This window comes from Suillus bovinus (assembly GCF_016758785.1).
Source record: "Suillus bovinus strain UH-Sbo-P2 chromosome Unknown EDB93scaffold_16, whole genome shotgun sequence".
In the NCBI taxonomy this organism is placed as follows: domain Eukaryota; kingdom Fungi; phylum Basidiomycota; class Agaricomycetes; order Boletales; family Suillaceae; genus Suillus; species Suillus bovinus.
The window spans coordinates 517,178-534,245 of record NW_024542072.1 but is presented as its reverse complement, the minus strand read 5'-3'; the positions used below and the strand labels follow the sequence as shown (position 1 = coordinate 534,245).

General features: G+C 46.7%; 7 protein-coding genes across 7 annotated transcripts; 3 read left to right on the top strand and 4 right to left on the bottom strand.

The window, feature by feature from the left end:
• Positions 1-677: 677 nt before the first annotated feature.
• On the bottom strand, positions 678-1,306 carry EDB93DRAFT_227130 (uncharacterized protein). The gene is made up of 3 exons (XM_041455790.1): positions 1,143-1,306; positions 892-1,076; positions 678-786 (listed from the first exon to the last, which is right to left on the bottom strand). The coding sequence occupies exons 1-3, from the start codon at positions 1,213-1,215 to the stop codon at positions 724-726; spliced, it is 321 nt and encodes a 106-aa protein (XP_041309460.1). The 5' UTR covers positions 1,216-1,306; the 3' UTR covers positions 678-723.
• A 223-nt stretch (positions 1,307-1,529) lies between these two features.
• On the top strand, positions 1,530-2,698 carry EDB93DRAFT_1239799 (uncharacterized protein; the record flags this gene model as incomplete). Its single annotated transcript, XM_041451680.1, has 6 exons — positions 1,530-1,718; positions 1,769-1,803; positions 1,855-1,876; positions 1,927-1,951; positions 2,017-2,488; positions 2,536-2,698. 6 exons carry the CDS (start codon positions 1,530-1,532, stop codon positions 2,696-2,698), a joined length of 906 nt encoding a protein of 301 aa, XP_041309459.1.
• A 1,512-nt stretch (positions 2,699-4,210) lies between these two features.
• Positions 4,211-5,930, bottom strand: EDB93DRAFT_1271521 (cytochrome P450; the record flags this gene model as incomplete). Its single annotated transcript, XM_041454343.1, has 8 exons — positions 5,477-5,930; positions 5,418-5,444; positions 5,134-5,275; positions 4,838-5,030; positions 4,753-4,791; positions 4,671-4,695; positions 4,358-4,624; positions 4,211-4,301 (listed from the first exon to the last, which is right to left on the bottom strand). Exons 1-8 carry the CDS (start codon positions 5,626-5,628, stop codon positions 4,211-4,213), a joined length of 936 nt encoding a protein of 311 aa, XP_041309458.1. The 5' UTR covers positions 5,629-5,930.
• Positions 5,931-6,971: 1,041 nt separating this feature from the next.
• On the bottom strand, positions 6,972-7,620 carry EDB93DRAFT_1135741 (putative RPL43B-60S large subunit ribosomal protein). Its single transcript, XM_041449129.1, has 5 exons — positions 7,482-7,620; positions 7,382-7,426; positions 7,286-7,321; positions 7,184-7,231; positions 6,972-7,130 (listed from the first exon to the last, which is right to left on the bottom strand). The coding sequence occupies exons 1-5, from the start codon at positions 7,482-7,484 to the stop codon at positions 7,017-7,019; spliced, it is 246 nt and encodes an 81-aa protein (XP_041309457.1). The 5' UTR covers positions 7,485-7,620; the 3' UTR covers positions 6,972-7,016.
• A 1,810-nt stretch (positions 7,621-9,430) lies between these two features.
• Positions 9,431-11,316, top strand: EDB93DRAFT_1239797 (uncharacterized protein; the record flags this gene model as incomplete). Its single annotated transcript, XM_041451679.1, has 8 exons — positions 9,431-9,454; positions 9,476-9,619; positions 9,674-9,876; positions 9,924-10,431; positions 10,490-10,771; positions 10,823-10,907; positions 10,960-11,060; positions 11,116-11,316. 8 exons carry the CDS (start codon positions 9,431-9,433, stop codon positions 11,314-11,316), a joined length of 1,548 nt encoding a protein of 515 aa, XP_041309456.1.
• A 1,044-nt stretch (positions 11,317-12,360) lies between these two features.
• Positions 12,361-14,974, top strand: EDB93DRAFT_226760 (cytochrome P450). The gene is made up of 12 exons (XM_041455787.1): positions 12,361-12,801; positions 12,855-12,977; positions 13,028-13,156; positions 13,208-13,376; positions 13,423-13,509; positions 13,558-13,654; positions 13,704-13,827; positions 13,877-13,978; positions 14,027-14,038; positions 14,083-14,257; positions 14,316-14,538; positions 14,592-14,974. The coding sequence occupies exons 1-12, from the start codon at positions 12,712-12,714 to the stop codon at positions 14,767-14,769; spliced, it is 1,509 nt and encodes a 502-aa protein (XP_041309455.1). The 5' UTR covers positions 12,361-12,711; the 3' UTR covers positions 14,770-14,974.
• On the bottom strand, positions 14,952-16,709 carry EDB93DRAFT_1248862 (uncharacterized protein; the record flags this gene model as incomplete). The annotated part of the gene is made up of 17 exons (XM_041452775.1): positions 14,952-15,041; positions 15,091-15,141; positions 15,198-15,324; positions 15,384-15,408; positions 15,463-15,520; positions 15,570-15,597; positions 15,647-15,706; positions 15,758-15,955; positions 16,009-16,024; positions 16,091-16,102; positions 16,158-16,182; positions 16,237-16,275; positions 16,319-16,349; positions 16,396-16,421; positions 16,479-16,496; positions 16,551-16,560; positions 16,621-16,709. The coding sequence occupies 17 exons, from the start codon at positions 16,707-16,709 to the stop codon at positions 14,952-14,954; spliced, it is 903 nt and encodes a 300-aa protein (XP_041309454.1).
• Between the last annotated feature and the right edge of the window lie 359 nt (positions 16,710-17,068).

The following is a 17,068-nucleotide window of genomic DNA, read 5'->3' as shown; positions in this document are numbered from 1 at the left end:
ACGAGTTATAGTGCCGAACTCTGTCAGTGTACCCTGGAATGGAACCTTAGGTAAATGTCGGTCTCTGGAATGGAACTTTGGGTGAAGCTAACACCACCTGGACGCGAACAAAGGCTCAGTGACCATTCAACCTGTCGACTGGTTCTGTCATATAGAAGCGAAGCGAATATCATGGGTAGTGCATAACGTACCAAGGGAAAGCATAAATACCCGGACTGCACAAAATTCTGCAGTATCGAACAGCACATCTGAGACGAGACCTCCACAGCTAACTCTCAAATCTACTATAATGCGTTTTTTGACACTTCTCGCTATTTTCGTCGCCCTTGCTGTATCTGTTAGCGCAGATGGTACCAATGAGTGCAATGAGGGCGCTGACGAATGTGGGCCGGATTCTGTGTGTCGGGTGAATAACCACTGCTTTTTGCTACCGCAAACTTTATGGACGCAGCTGACTTGCTTGTTGCAGGGTGGAAAATGCCAGAAACGGAACACCAATAATGACTGACAATGCGGCTACGAGATGCTGTAAAGCTGTCAGCAGAACATAGGTTAGACATCACCCACTGGCTCGAGCTATAGATTGACCCTTACTAGTAGATTGTCTGGAAGACCCATAATTATTGAGATCTGGAGAGTATACAAATAAATATGTCTGTATCACGCACTGGTTGATTCAGACATCTCGAGGAATATATCAATGCAGCCATAAAATGCTGATGTCTATGAGTGTGTGAGCATAAGTAAGAAGGCCAAGTTAGTCGTATAGAGTGCCCGCTTAGCGACCTTGACGATAAAAGGAGTATTAGGGAATGAGAGTGCCTCGAGGGAAGTCGGTGGTGTGTTGATGTAAATCAGCAAGAGACAGTCTCAGGGCATCTCAACACGTACAGGTGTAGGCACATCAGCGCCAATTACCCGCTGGACTGGTACATAATCAAAGGCTTCGCTCTGTATGATTTGTGCCGCCAACACCGAAAGCAGTGAAACCGCCCTCAACCACTGCGCAAATGGGATTGAGTGATGGTCTACTAGGTTGGATGTTTGTAGAACCGGTTCAATTCTTTGACCGATGCCTTGTTGTTAATGGTAAGTATCAACATCGAGAGGACGGATGCAGTTGATAGCCTTGGCATTGATACCTTCGGAAACACCTCGAAATAAAAAGTTAAACTGGTGAGACTGACGTGCGATTCCTCGATACCAAGTTTTCATCGAAGGTTGCGCATCCGTGGGCCGAGCAGCAGCCGTCAGAACTGATCCTGAAGGACATGAACATGGACGATTGCGGATGCTGACACGAGATAATAGCACAGGCGAGCGGCCAATGACGTAAGCAGCCCTTTTGCTAGTGCCCTCTGTCAAGACTTGTCTTCGACTTTTCTGTGGTTTCCTATATCTGCTATACATCTGCTGGCAACGTTGTATGCAGAGAAAGAACTGTTAGCACTGTGCAATAATTACCGTGGTCAGTGGTCGCCTTAGTTACTCGACACCACGCTGCGTGGAGAACAAACGACGACACAAACATGCCTTCTCATAGAGATAGTGAGCGCCGTCCGCATCATGACCGGTCGCGCTCTAGAGACAGAAAAGAACGTTCGCCCACCCCAGAAAGTAGCAACGACCTTCTTCAAGGCGTCTCACCCATATCAGAGTCGGACTACTTTTTGAAAAACACAGAATTTAGAATATGGCTAAAGGAGGAGAAACACAAGGTATGTCCTTCTTGAATCAAAGAAATAATGCTCAGGTGTCCATCTGGTAGTACTTTGACGAGCTCTCGAGTGAGAAAGCGAGGAGGTGAGCGTTATCAGCATGATTTTTCTTTAGGTTGCTCAAGAAAAATGGCAGTTACTTCCGAAAGTTTGTAAAGGTAAGAAAATGCATGAGCTATATGAATGTGTGCTCAGTATACAATACAAGGCATGGAACAGAGCCAAACTACCGAGTGAGTCTTCTTCAGTATCTACACAGTGACGGATTCTGACGGATCCTCACCTAACCGACGTCTAGAGTCCCTATACTCCGAGGCCGACTCCTATACATCAGCAGCAGCAAACCAAACAGCTTACAAATGGTCCTTCGCATCCAAGGGCACAAGTGTGGATGCAGGAGCGTTGAAGGCCGTTCGAGAGGAGGTTGATTCCGCAACGTACCGGCGTGCTACTAGTTCATCCAATACCAATGGAAGCCGGAGCCGCGTACACGGCCCGACTCTCCCTTCGGCATCTGATCGGGTCCTCGCCCAAGAAGCTGCATCAGAATATCAAGCAGCGGAACATACAATGAAGCGTAAACGGGATCGCGCAGAAGCGAAGGAGCGCATCGAGGACATGGTGGGGCCGAAAGAGGTCGGTAGGGAGGGTATGCTGGAGAAGAAGCGCGCCCGGAGAGAGGACGACCGTGCGTTTAGGGAGAAAGGTGACGACGGATTTGAAGCTGATGAGTCGACCCTCCTTGGTGGTGGGGATAGTTTCAGGGACCAGTATGTCAGTGCCCTTTGTTTTCCTTTTGATGCTGACATCGTGATAGCATTGCTCGTCGAGATGCAGCACGCAAACGCTTCGAGGAGAAGCGTGCTGCAGGGAGAGAAGATAAAACCGCTGTTGTTCGCGAACGTGCTGCGGCCTTGCGAGAGAAGGACAAGGCTACGATGGACATGTTTCAACAGCTGGCAAAGCAGAGATTTGGTTAATTACGATGCTCTTCCGTTGCTTGATGAATTGGTGAGTATTTTAATACCTTGTTGCTATGCCCGCGGTTATATATGGGAATCTCAAAACGAGAATATGATTGACAAGCTGCTTGAATCTACGCCGTACTGCTCTCTTTGAAAACAATATAGCCAGCACTATTTCCTCAAGGCCCTCACATTCCTGCTGGAGCGGGGGCTGTCCCACGCCCTTTCATCTGCATCTAACATTTGAGCCTTCGCTGTATTATTGGTCTCAGATGTAGACGTTTCGCGTTCGTGGTCGGATGTTTCCTACGGTAATTATCGAGATTTTCCCCTTTGGAATAAATCTGCCTTACCAGCAAAGCACTACTCTGAACATCCTTCCATGAAAAATCGACCTAACGAGACGACGCGTTACCATCAGCAGTTATTGTTCAAACGCGAAAACATACGAACCAAAGTGCTTGTCTCGGAGTCACAGTATGATGCGCGTCCCACCTCCATACAGGATGGCTGGCGTACTAGTTTGGTGGTCTGCACCATTCCCGCATCCTCTGCCCTGTGTATTTCCTCTTCGTGGTCTGTTCGAAGAACGTATCTCGTGCCAGTCATGATAACTCCAATGCGTGAGTGAATGTCCAATGGATGTACCATTGTGGCTGGTGACTGGAGAGATGAGGATTAGGAGAAAGAAACAGGTGTATTTTATACCACCTCAGGCCTCAACCTGGACAAATTCTTATCATTAAGCCTGCTGTATTTGACGAGGGATGTACCAGTGAGTGCATGAAGGAGCTAGATAGCAGCACTTAACATCCATGATACGTGGTGCATGAAACCAGGATTGCGTTTGCATGGGAACAGGCGGCCTGGGATTGGACAATCACTAAGCTATGTGGAATGCAAACGCATTGATTGGTTTTGCAGCGCTCGTGCAGGGTAAATCTCTAAATGGCTTGCATCAAAAAATAGTCAATGGCAGTGAGTCAGTCTCCGTGGCTACACGTATGTGTATGACCACAAGAAGTCCTGCCACTGGACTCCTAGATTCGAATTGTGGGACAGGTTTATAAGAAACAAACTCAGAGCCATCGACGACAGGTGACTGTTGTGACGGTGCGCGACGAGTAAGGGTATGAGCTCACCTTCGCACGACCTCTCCGGAGTCCGGGATCATGGATCCGGTATGGCTGTGACTTCGAAGGACTTTGCCAGCTGTATCAATTCACGTATATCGAAAAATTACCATCAGGATCTGCAATTAATTGGAGGGAGGGAATAACGGTAGCTGCTGGTCTGCTGAAAATATTTCATTGCCGAAAATTAGGCTCTCCAAGGGACAATTTGACCAGCTCAAAATTGCCTTGAACTCTTTATGTGGCCACGATCCTATGTGGTGAGCCTCGACCACGCGAAGGTTAAGGTGTGTGAGAAACATCTTTGTTCATCCCTCGTGATAGACCGTCAATCTCCATATCCAGAATGGCTCCGATACATATAGTCAACTGTATCGATACAGAACAGACCAAGTTAAACAGATACCCTGATCAAATGCTGCAAGGCCGTGACATCCATGATCGCATTCCGTGGTGTGATACTACAAGGGAATGGCGTAGGTTGTCTAACAAAAAATCAGTAAACCATCTCTCCAGAGAAATCCTATTGGACCCCACGTACACAGTAAGCCTTCCATGCCAGCGCGGCTCGATCTCAATCTCTCTACCAGTTTCGTCTTTGGCCCTATAAAAATTGAAAACTGCAAGCACACAGACCATGGCGGACCATATAGAAGCTTCAGCGAGATGGCGACCAGGACATATTCGTCGCCCAAACCCCCACACAAAACTCACAGTGTCGTCTGTCAGAGTACCGTCTGGGTTCAGGAAACGGTCAGGATTGAATTCAGACGCATTTGGGTATTTATCTTCGTTGTGGCACATTGCCCTGAGGATGATTTAGTTGTGAACCAAAGAATAATCGATCTTCGTACCAAACATTCGGGGTGACTGTAGCGCCTGTGCTACGAATGAACATTCACTCCAGAATCAGGAAAAACTTGGGTATGTAATAACCTTTGTAAACGTCGCTTTCGACAGCAGCATGCATGATCGCTGTAATAGATCAATAATCCAGTTCCAATGTGCTGAGGTTAGAAACGCACTAAGAGGGAAAACTGGGCTCCCCGCATGCACTCCCGTAAAATGGCGTCAATGTAATGCAAGGTTGGACGATCGTGGAATGCCGGCAGTCTCTTTGAGCCAACCACACTATCAACAAGTTTCTGCGCTTTTTGTTGTGTATCTGGGTGGAGAATCATCACTAGCATGAAATTCATCAACACAATGACTGTCTAGTACTTGTCAGCGTTTGACCGAATCACTGGCTATGACTTTCGGCCTACCGGCTCGGTGCCAGCTTGCCAGAGGCAGTCTGATTCAGCTTGAAAAATTTACACTGAAAGGCGTCTGCTCCCCTCCAAAAGCGGTTCCTGCAGATTCCTTTATCTCTTTCTTCCGCCAGGCAGAATCGCTGTAGCTATCATCAAGCTCCATCAGATGGTCAGCGACCATAGAAGGAGAAACGGAATCCCGCAGCCTGAAATTAAAAGAACTTGAGAACAAAATATCACACAACATGTCGCGTTTACCAGGCAACGCTCTGTGTATGCAAATGGATTTTCCAAGTTTTCTAAGGACAATTCCTTGACTAAAGGTGAAAATTCTCTTGAGGCGCATACCAGGCAGCCAAGAGGGGAGGCGGAGAACTGCAATTGGATGGTAAGAAACTGCCGCATACGATGAACGACCGAGCGTACGGAAAGGATAAGCACTAAAAACAGTAGCTACCTCCGGTCTGATATCCTTCAGTATAATATCCAGAGCCATGGTTGTGCGCTCAACCATGTAGCTAAGACGTCGTGCTGCATCATACGAGTACACAGCAGACATGATAATTGAACCTGAATGGCTGGAAAACGTTTAAATATCAATGGGCAGATCCGGCAGGATATTAAATTACAGGGAATCACAGGCTGCAGGGCAAGGACTCCAGCTGAGGGTGGCAACGCTCAAAAAGGGTACTCGCGTAGTGCCCTGTTAGCATTCTGAAGTCTGCTAGAGCTGATCACGATGAAATTGGAGGTCCAAAGTAGATCGAGATGAATCCTGGTAAATCCCTGAACTAGTGCTGTTGACACTGAAACTCACGTGAAGGTGGAGGCAAGGTGGGGTCCCATTGTTACATAAAAGTTTACTCATGCACCACCGTTCTGACGCGTACCTACTCTGCGCTGTTCTGCGAGGTTTGCGTCACTCCCTTAAACCTCCACCGCCGAGCTAGCTGCTCCGAATTCTGCCCTATGCGCGCTTTAATTTCAAGAGAACATCCAGAATGCAGTGGAAACTACTGAAGAAAGAATTATGCGTAAAGACGTTCACGGGCACTAGGTTGAGAAAAAAATGCAGAAGACGCTGTGTGTGAAGACCGCAAGCAGGTCACTCGCATGTAATTATGTAAGACAACGAAGGTGACAAATAGAACTCAAATGTCTCGTACAGGTCAATATTATATGAACGCAGGGTCATCGACTGGTTCATCCTGGATACGAAGATGTGCGGTCCACCACGATGCATGTACAGAGATTCATTCAAGTGTTTGGCGGTGTAATTTTGCACGGCACAGCACACATCCGAGTCGGTATTTGCCAGCGCTCCCATTCTGGCATGTCAACTCCACGATGGCTAGGAAATTTACAGCAAGGTTTCTGAATAACCTTTGGCCACAATGTGAACTGGACCGTTGCTCGGACCGTATTCAGTGGGTAGACTGACCGGTTTATTCAGTCTAGTTGTTACTGGATGGTATTCGCATCGCGTCTGATTCGGAAGGTGCGGCTGTGGGATTCAGCGACGGGACAACCATTTGCATTTGGTGGACCTTAGAGAGAGGGCACACTGAGTGGATTTACTAAGTCTGTCTGGTTCTCACCGGATGGTACCGACCTGATTCTATTCATCACTTTGGATTTACCTATCACTTTAGCACTATAGCACTATTTTTGATCTCTAATAGCAATTCGTGCGAACTCTACTTTGCAAGATTGATGAACCACCCTTCCTCAACAGACCTAGGAAAAATTCAAAGCAAAGCGTTCAGATGTGTTGAGGGGAATATACAACGTGCATGAGGCTCATAGTCATTGGGTCGAGATATATGGAACAACATGAAGAAAAGAACCCATAAGATTTTATCTATGCCTCCGTCAGCTCCCGCAGACGACGAACGGTGCTAAGCAGATAGTCAGACTCGATGGCCCACAATGCGATTTGAAGATGACTCACCTCCGTACGGTAGCAGCCGCAGTCGTCGATACTGTCCATGCCCCGCCAGCGATCGTCTTTTTGCAAGCGTTGCAATGCCAGATACCAACTGCAGTGCGCTTTACGGAGTCCTGTGACGAGATGAGGATTGCTGCGCACACGTGCACATGAGATCTTCACTTACCTTGCCGCAGAAGGTGCAGGTGTACCGGGCGTGCTGTGTGATTTCCATCTAAAGATCGAGGTTTCAACAAATAGTATGATCCTAGAGCAACAATGAACTCACCTTTTTCACCTGTTTACGCAGGGAGGCACCATAACGCTACAATGAAGACGTCTAAGACAAATGTTCTCCTGTAACAAGGCATGATATTATGCTCACAGTACCGTATTTTCCGGTAACACCGACTTTTCGTGTGCGCTTAGTCTGTGATGGAGGTTATAGTTAGTATAAAAACATGATTCGGGGTGATAGCACCCACCATGTTGAGGAGAGAGGTCTTGACGAGGGGAGTACTAGGCGAGACCTCCAATATCTTGAGTACGAGCGTCGAGCGGTAATGGGTCGTGGGAATGTATTAGATAAACTGTATAGGCAATAAGCCACACATAGGCTTTACGGTAATCCGTCCTCGCAGACGATGATTTTATTACAGTATTTATTGATTCCTTATACCCCTGCAGCGGTCCTGAATTAACGGTTGTCTGACTGAAAAGCAGACTGGGCGAAACCAAAATGTTGCTGCTGATTTGTAAAGGCGAAAACTAATTTCACCAGTCTGGTCATGAGCGGCGTGAATTCAAAATACATGCGAGAATGTGTCACGTTCCTGATTTGAGATGCTACTGCTTCAAGTGCTTGGCCTCCCCGAACATTCTGAACATAGACGGAACAATCTCGCATTTATACAAGTGCCACTGCACTAATATCATATGCTATTCACATAATGAAACATCCTACGTAGCTAACGTGTTGAATCCAGTCAAGGTGTTTCAGCTCCGAGTCAGGTTCTCTCTCCTTTCCGTGCCGGTCTCAAGATCATTTGCAGTGAAGGAACTTAAGTCCGCGTGTCTCTGTTTGTCATGTTGTAATTTTCAAAGCGATAATTAAAGACCAGGATCATGAATTGATATCCTGATGTGCATGTTCTCGAGCCTGCTCCTCCGAGTCATCAGACTTTTTTTTCGGGCTTCTGTCTGATTTGTTTTGACATCCTGTTTAACCACGTCAAACGGAGAAGCGAGGGTTCGGATGGAGGCCATCATGACGTCAAGAAACTTCTGCCCAACTGTCGACTCCGGCCTGAAGACAAATGATATCACAATCAAGATCGAAAAGCCGTGCTCGCACTCGCTGGCGAGCCCTGATGCTGGCCTGATTATCCGAGGATATCGCTGGCATGGTACAAGTGACCTGGATGAGTCCGAGTCATTGGAGTTGCTCAAGGGTATGGATATCCTACTCCGTACCCGTACCCGCCAAACCCGTTAGCATAGAACCGCGGTGTTACCCGTACCCGCGCGTTTCCCTACCTACGGTCGATGGAAAATTGGTACTCGAAAGTCTGGCAAAGTAATCCACCGATGGCATCTTGAATTACAGGGAAATCGCTGAGCTGAGCACAGCAGTTGCGCTGCCAATAATGTCGTTCATTATCCAGTTAGACACATAAACCGCCAACGATATTATGCGCGTAGTCGCAAGGAAGAGCTTAGGGATGTTTGTATGAACCACCGGCCTGCTTTCAACTCCTAGAGAAAGCGGGAGAAAAAAGCGAGAGCACTAAGATATGCAAGTGTTCGTGTCCGCCCTACTTTGGCGCAAACCAGCGTGATCGCGTAGGCGGCGCCTGGTTTGCAATTTGACTTGAGTGCGTTGAGCCTGAGAAAGGTCAACAAACTTTTACAGGAGGACACACATCACGTGATGTCCGACCCTTAAGCCGGACTTATTTGCTCGGGTATTCGCTAGGCTGTGTGTTCACTGTTCAACGTAATTTGAAAATACCTAAAGCTTTAAGAAGCTTGAGCGCTCGAGCTTTACTAAAAACCGCAGCGACATACCGGTGAGCGACATTCACAGAAGGTTAATTAAGCCGTTACTTACCTCCGTGCTCTTTTGTCGCTACAATAAGATTTGTTTAAAGATGAACAGCTCGCGAACGGATCATCTCTTATATCAAACATCGAAGATGATCTGCGAGTGTAAGCACCTCCGAGTGGTTCATTACGTCGCTGGTCACTAGGACTAATGGCAAAAGGTAATATAGTTGCGTTAACGAAATATTTGTCATCTAACTATATTCTTTTCGCCTCCCCGCCGAACTTTATAGGTTTCTTCACTACTAGTTTGCCGCCTGGCATTGTCGCTCTTTTCTCTTTCATTCGTTGACCACAACTTTGCTGGTTCATCTCCTTTTTTTCCAGAGAGATGTGGATGTCTGCGCTGCTGTCAGTGCTTGGTATAGCACTGCAGGCGTCGGTGGTGACCGCTCAAGATGGCTCCATATCGGGTCCGACCAGCAGCTCGTCTGCTGCTGGGTACTCGTGCGACCCTAGCCAATGTCAGTTGCCCAACTGCAATTGCGCTAGCACGAGTCCTCCAGGTGGTCTTTCTCCAGTATGTTTTAGCCTGTTCTTTGCCATGCATCACTTCTGACATGCGGCTTTACAGTCGGACGTACCGCAATTTGTTGTCTTCACTGCCGACGACGCCATTCAGTCCTATACTCTTGACGCTGTCAATCAGTTCCTTGCTCAACGACAGAATCCGAACGGTTGCCCTATCAAGATGACCTACTTCACGTCTCTCAACTATACCAACTATACGCTTGTCACCGATTGGTACGTTGCTGGAAATGAAATCGCTGATCATACGTATGTATATCATTGTAGTTCTTCGTTCTTTTAATCATTGGCTTTAGGATGACACATGTCGGTTCACCTCCGGCGGATGAGATCAACGGAAACATTATTGCTCTTAACGCGCTTGCTGGTATTCCGCTTGATGCCATCCAAGGTTTCCGTGCTCCTTACTTGAATTATACTGCTGAGACTTTGCAACTCCTTGCGAACGTTGATTTCACGTATGATTCTTCCTCTGCCTCTTCAATTCCTGTCACAGACCCAGGTACCGATGCGTATTGGCCTTACACGCTCGACAATGGTCTTGCAAATGACTGTCTGACTGTCGAGGGTATATGCAAGGGCCTGCCTAAGATTCCTGGTCTTTGGGAGATTCCCATGTATGCATTCTTTGACGACCTCGGGATTGATGGGCCGCACTTGATGGACCCTTGGCTGGATACGGCAAATGGGGCCAGTGCTGTTAATGATACTGCCACATTCGAGTACATGAAAAATACATTCACGGATCATTACACTGGGAATAGGCAACCAGTTGGTCTCTACACCCATCCCATCCATCTTTCGGTATGTTCTCTCCGTTCTACGATACCTTAATATTGACTAATGTTATACTTATATATAGACCACTTATCCCGGCGTTGATCCCCCAAACAGCACAATTCAGATGATAAACGAATACCTAGATTGGGTTCAGATGCAGCAGGATGTCTGGATCGTTTCGAACGAGCAGCTTCTTGCTTGGGTCAGAAATCCTGTACCCGTCTCAGAGCTCGATTCCTTTGAGCCTTTGAAGTGTTCGACTCCCCAGGTTGACCCATCTCTGAAAATTTGCAATGGTATTCCTCAGAACGAAGCTGGCCTCCTGGAGGAGTGTGACTTCCCCGACTTTCCTTTCTTCACTTGCGTAAGTCATCCGTTTATAACGTGGTATTCATTTAAACTTATCACGAATTAGTATGGTTGCCCACAAGTAGAGGTGTCCCCTTCAAACCCGAACCCGCCGCAGCAACCCCCAGCGGGCCAGCAGATAAGATACAGATGTAACTATTTTTTTCCTGTTATTAATCACCCTTCGCTGAAGATGTTCCATAGTGCCTTCCAACTGCTCAACGCCTTTCTGGGATCCCATTGCTGGGTCGTGCCTGTGTAAGTCCTCGGATTGCGCATTCACGGATAACTCGCGACCTATTGGGGTAAGTCACACCCTCGAGCTATGCAGCTCGCTTTGACTAGCTTTCTTTTTCTCAGCCCAACGGCGCCAACTTAACTGGCGGTGGAACTGGGGGAGATGGATTTGACGGTTCTGGCAGTACGCCGACACCCACGTATATCAACTTTAATGGCGCCAGCCCCGTTAAGTTGTGGAGTGGCAGTCTCGTTGGCATGATGAGTGCTTTAGCTGTGGGCACGTTTGGCGCCGCAACGGGATGGGTTTTGGTTAACGTCTGAGCGTGGACTTTTCAAACGCTGACACTTTATGATACTCACTGGACATAGGCTTACGATCATTGGTTTTTACGACGGGCTTTGTTGACTTTCTCATCTCCTTCGCGGCAATTGTGCGTAGCTTAAGCTCGATTAATAGTTGACTCGTTGATAGCTGGGACCATGCATAGTATAGTACATTACTTACTCGTTCGGTTCATCACTGCTCGTGTCATACCTGACGCCACACGAAGAAAAGTGAACCGACGAGTCCTCGTCTAGCTTGCCACATGACTGAATTACGACATAACATCCAGGTCTAGGTCTCGAAGCTTCGAGACTCACCATTTAAAACCTAGCGTGTTAGGCATCAAGTCAAAAGTTCAATTAACAATCATGGGATACGGAGTTACTAGGCCCAATTGCAGGTATATTGTAATATAAGACAGATATCGTTCATTAACATTTCCACTGCAAATTATTATTCAGATGAAGAGGTAAGTTCGAAATTGGGAGCAATTTTGGAGCCATGTGTGCTAGAACACGTCCACCTCCGCAGCAATATCAGGCGATTGCGGCGTAATACGTAGGCAACGAGTCTCGGTGTATTTTTGAGCTGTCGCATTATGGTCGGCACCCTACTCGCGAGGTTGATGGATAAGCTGGGGGTCGTGCGCGTGAGTTTTGCTCGTCTCACCCAAGTTCTACGTCTGATCATGTGCTATTCGGGCCTCAAGGCGTCATCTTTCAATTTGATAATAAATGCAGGGGCAATGCGTGCACACCATCGGGCCTATTCTGTATACATGGTTCTAGGCTGCCCATTTGCTATCCAAGCGTCGATGAATAGCGGAACATGAAGCATATCTGGTATCAGAAATCGATCATGTTGCACGATCTACTTCTTGTACCAGGTATGTTAGGATCCCTAACACCCGTTGTAATGGCTGTAAATGTCATGCTGATCTGTCATTTCATGATCACCGAGTGCCATGTCCGATGCTGATCATATGGACCGTGATGAAAAGAGTACAATGAAAGGTTCGGACTCCGCATCAAACCAGGTCGGTTATGTCACTGGGCGGAGCGTTAAAGAATTACATCCGCGTGCTCACTTGAAGTTGAGTTAGTATCATCCTACATAATAGATAAGTCTTCCTGGCAGCCCCCTCCGAAATTAATGGCTTCACGAACCAGCTCGTATCCAGGACAGCGAAATGCGCGCAGAAATTCAGAATGAACTTGGAAAGCAGGCTGTTCGCGTCCGATATCCGATAGATATCTGAAGCTTTTCCCTTTCCAAAGGAGATCTCCCAGTTACGATGATTGTTTCCACTAGGTCATTGGTCCCACATAGTCAATATTATTATAATTCTTGAAGCTTTGAAGCTTGGACGAGTGATATCGCAAACTCCCCTCATGTGGCACACACCCAGGATTGTCCTTCTACTGACTTCGGGAGTCATCCCTGTTCTTGTGTTGTTTTCCAAAAGACGCAGGGCCCAAAATGCAGGGAGTCCTATATTCTGCTGTGGTCGTCAGGCTGACATTTTTTCGTGCAGTTGGATGATTTCCCGACTGTTGGCTGCTCCTTCGGCCCGTCTCGCTGTTTCAGCAACTTCTACGTAGGCGCATCCAGATTTCTCGTAGACGCACCAGGTGTACTCAGGGAGGGTTATGAAAAGGTATATCTGTTTCTCATACATCTCAGCTTGCAAATGACCCACAATACTAGTATGGTAATAGGCCGTTCAAGGTCGCAACTATGCTGCGCTGGACAATAGTGTTCAGTGATCCCAAGCAAACGATGGAAATTACGGATGCTGCAGAAGAGGACCTTTCGTTTCGTGAGGCTATGAAAGATGTGAGACCTTTGTCGTCTCTTCAGCCTACAATGATTGACACAGCTCTGGAGATCATGGGTGTTGACGATACATTAGAGATTAACGCCGACAGTCCAGATCATGACCTTCTGGCCGAACTACTCAAGAGTCATATTGCTAGAAATGCAACCAAAATTTGCGGCGAAGTTCAAGACGAGTTGCTTGCATCTCTCGAGAACGTTTTAGGAAACGAGAGTGATGGTGAGGATACAAGTTTACAGCTGACGAGATGATGAACAACATCAAGCAGATTGGACCTCGATCCCCGCTTTAAGCACCGTAAATCGAATAATGATGCAGACATGGCAACGATTCTTTGTTGGTTATCCCCTATGTGCGTGATACGGTCTGTCTTGTTCAAGATTCTCACCATATCCTACAGGCCGCAATTCCGAGTGGTGTTCCCTGGTGGCCAAGATTCACAAGGATGTATCGATCTTGAGCGTAATCAGACGTATCGTGCCATCATGGACATTCCGGTAAGTAAAAAAGGATGCAAATGAAACCGAAAACTCAGAACAAGTCCAGATTCTTTGCGAAAATGGCTAGCAACCTCGAGGCAAATGTTAATCGCGCGACTATGTTATTGGGTCCTGTAGTGGAGGCTTGCATCAGCGAAGTGGACGAATATGCTGTTCCAGGCCAGCAGAAGGTATGAAATTTGCAGTTGTATACCGATTCGCTGATCGCATTTCCCGCAGATCGACTTCCTCGCGCGACTTGTAAAGCGATCTACCGGTGAAGATAGTCTGTTGAAAAACCTTACGACGCGTCTGCTTGGTTTCACCATTGCGGTTGCATCTGTATGTATTTATACCTTTCCTAATACTCTCTCTGACAGCACACAACAGACGCCCTCAAATGTAAGAGATTCTTCAGAGCCGGACGATCATTAACCTGTTTGTAGACCCTTACCCACGCCCTATATCATTTAGCCACAAACCCTGATTTTGCGCAGACATTGCGGGATGAAGTTGACCCCATCGTCCAGCGCGATGGGTGGAATGTACAATCCGTCGCAAATATGAGAAAGATAGACAGTTTCCTGAGGGAAAGCGCCAGGATCAATGGTGTATCCTCTTGTACGTTTTTTTCTCCCACATAAACATACTCGTGACTAAGCTACGAGCCATTTGCCAGTGGGATTCTTCAGACAAGCAATGCGTGATTTCTCGCTCTCCGATGGCACATTTCTCCCCAAGGATTGTTTCATAGCGGTCTCTTTGCCACCATTTCACCGTGACAGCACAGCATATGAGGCCCCCGACGAATTCAGACCTTTCAGGTTCTCGGACAATCCGGAGCACAGCATGAGCACTATCTCGCCCCACTGGTTGTTTTTTGGCTACGGGAAACATTTGTGGTAAGTGAATGATTTCCGTCGACTCTTGAGCTTTTGACACTTGTTATATTCAGTCCTGGGCGTTTCTTACTCACTCATCAACTGAAAGTCATGTTTGCGTACATGGTGTCTGCCTACGACATTAGATTTGGCGATGAATGGACATCGCGTCCTCCAAACTTCATATTTGGGGAGGGAGTCGTACCGAATCTATCTGCGCATGTCTCATATAGAAGACGGCAGGCACGCTGATTATTAAATGTAGTTCATGTCATTCTTCTTTGAATTTCGAGGGTGAAAGGATACGTAGTAGCTTCCAGGTCAATAATGATAGTACAAAATGAGAATAGAATATGTCAGTAAGATAGCATGGTCGAATACATGTCGTGAATGATCATGAGCTGTCATCAGTACGGTGGTCGAACCATACAACGTCAGACTGAACTATCGATCGCGTCACGGTTTGTCACCTCCTTGCCATCATCGTCCCTGGACTCCACGATCTGATCAATGTTTACTTGGACCTGTGACAGTCAGAAAGGTCGTGTCAGAATACGTGATAAAGTTAAGTACCAATGCTCCCCGTTGGTACACTGCTTTCAGTTGGGGAGTATTCATTTGCAGCTGTGGTTGTGTAAGTTGTAACATATCATTCACATGCGATGGGCCATGGTACTTACCGATCCCTGTTGCGTGATCGAAGAATCAGGTCCATGCTCAATGCCCTCCAGAAAGACGATCGGCATAGGTCGATTGCTTGCAGGAGTGTATTGCTTTCCGTTCCATATTTGTTTTCTGGCGTTGAGACTATAGGACCAGATCATCAAACTGCAGCCCACAGATACCGCATCGAGCATGTGACTCACGTAGCTAGAAAGGAGTTGGCATATACTACTCCAGTAATATTCAGATGAGATATATTCACGATGATTTGAAATGACTTACATTTTGCTACGACAAAGTGAAGGCCTAGGAATACGCGGTTCGAAGGCATCGTCATCCACTGTGGTATTTGAGCGATCGAATAACAAACATTTAATAGGGATGCTCACGCAAAACAATGTTGCATTGGCCGCAGCACTAAGGTGGCCTCAGGATGTGGTTTACGATGTGTGCTTAGATGACATACCATGTTATCGAGCCATTTTGAATTGTCCAGAACGTCAGGGTGTCGATGATACGCATAGTGCTACAAGCTGAGTGAACACCAGATGCAAAGTAATGGCATATAGTGACTTACTCTGTAAAAGATGGTCGCTGTTTGCGAAGGAAGTAGCACAGGAAAGTCGTGATCATGACATCCACGAGTGCTGAAAGCAAAAGACCAGTAGTGAGGACCCAAGAAAATTCTGTTGGAATGTCAATACGGCGAAGCTGGCCACCACCTGAAAATGAGAAGTTACGTTGAAAGAATGCGTTGTATGATTTCAATTTGAGCCTGCGAAATATGTTTCAGTGGCCATTAGTAATCCTAATTTAAACATTGCTCACATCTCGCCAGTTGTGACTGGAAAAGTTTAGAGAACATGGGTGATTATAATCTAGAAGAAACATACGTGCGATCACGACTTACTGCAAGCCAAGACTGAAATGAGATAATATAATGAGATTATAGTATTGCACTGTCAAAGTGCACTCACTTAAACGAGCAAAAGTGAGCGCAACCTACAAGCGCAAATCTCATCATTCAAATAGCAAAACTGCAAAAAGGAAACCTACAATTGGAATCGCTACAGTGAGCTTCTCCTTTTGCACTTCCTAGCGACGTCAGTATGGGAAATGCAAAATGAAAGAAATGTACAAAACATTTATAGATTCGGTACGCAAAGAAGCTGAAGCTCGAGTCAGAACCGCATTTCCTCATATGACATATCCAACCTTTGAACGAGAAAGGTGATCAAAGCCTGGCAAATATCTTGATAGTGAGTATTGTGTCTCCATATGTATATATAAGAACGCACGGTAAGCTCAATCGTAGGCTATATGGGACCGCATTAATGCCAGTTAAATACGTTTAGAACGTGATCGCTCACACCAATACACCTGATCGTGATGGTCGATCAATTTTCCAGCTGATCGCAAATGATGACTCATCATACATACCAGGGGATTGTGTCGACTTTACTGAGATCTCCGTAGGTCGCAATGATGGAATCCCAAAGGGCGACTGCAACGAGTGCGGAATGGGACATATCAAGCAGCCTAAACTCCATTGACATTCGTCTCGCATACATCAGGACACTGGAACGTACCAGATTACAATGACCTTTACAAGATGATTAGAAAGATGCGGACTTGAAAGACAACATTCCATACCAATGACTTAGTACGCCAACTCTCGCAAAAATAGACCCGGCAGTATACGATAAATTGTATGTTGACGCAACCCGAAAAGCTGTGAGGACGTCCGTCAGACAGATATCATATTTTTGCATCGGGGTTGATCACGTTCCCAAAGGCCAGCAAGCCACCGACCATCATGGCTCCGTAAATCGGACCGATATTCATCATGAAAATTACAAGCGATGCAGTGGGAGAACTGGTGAAAGAC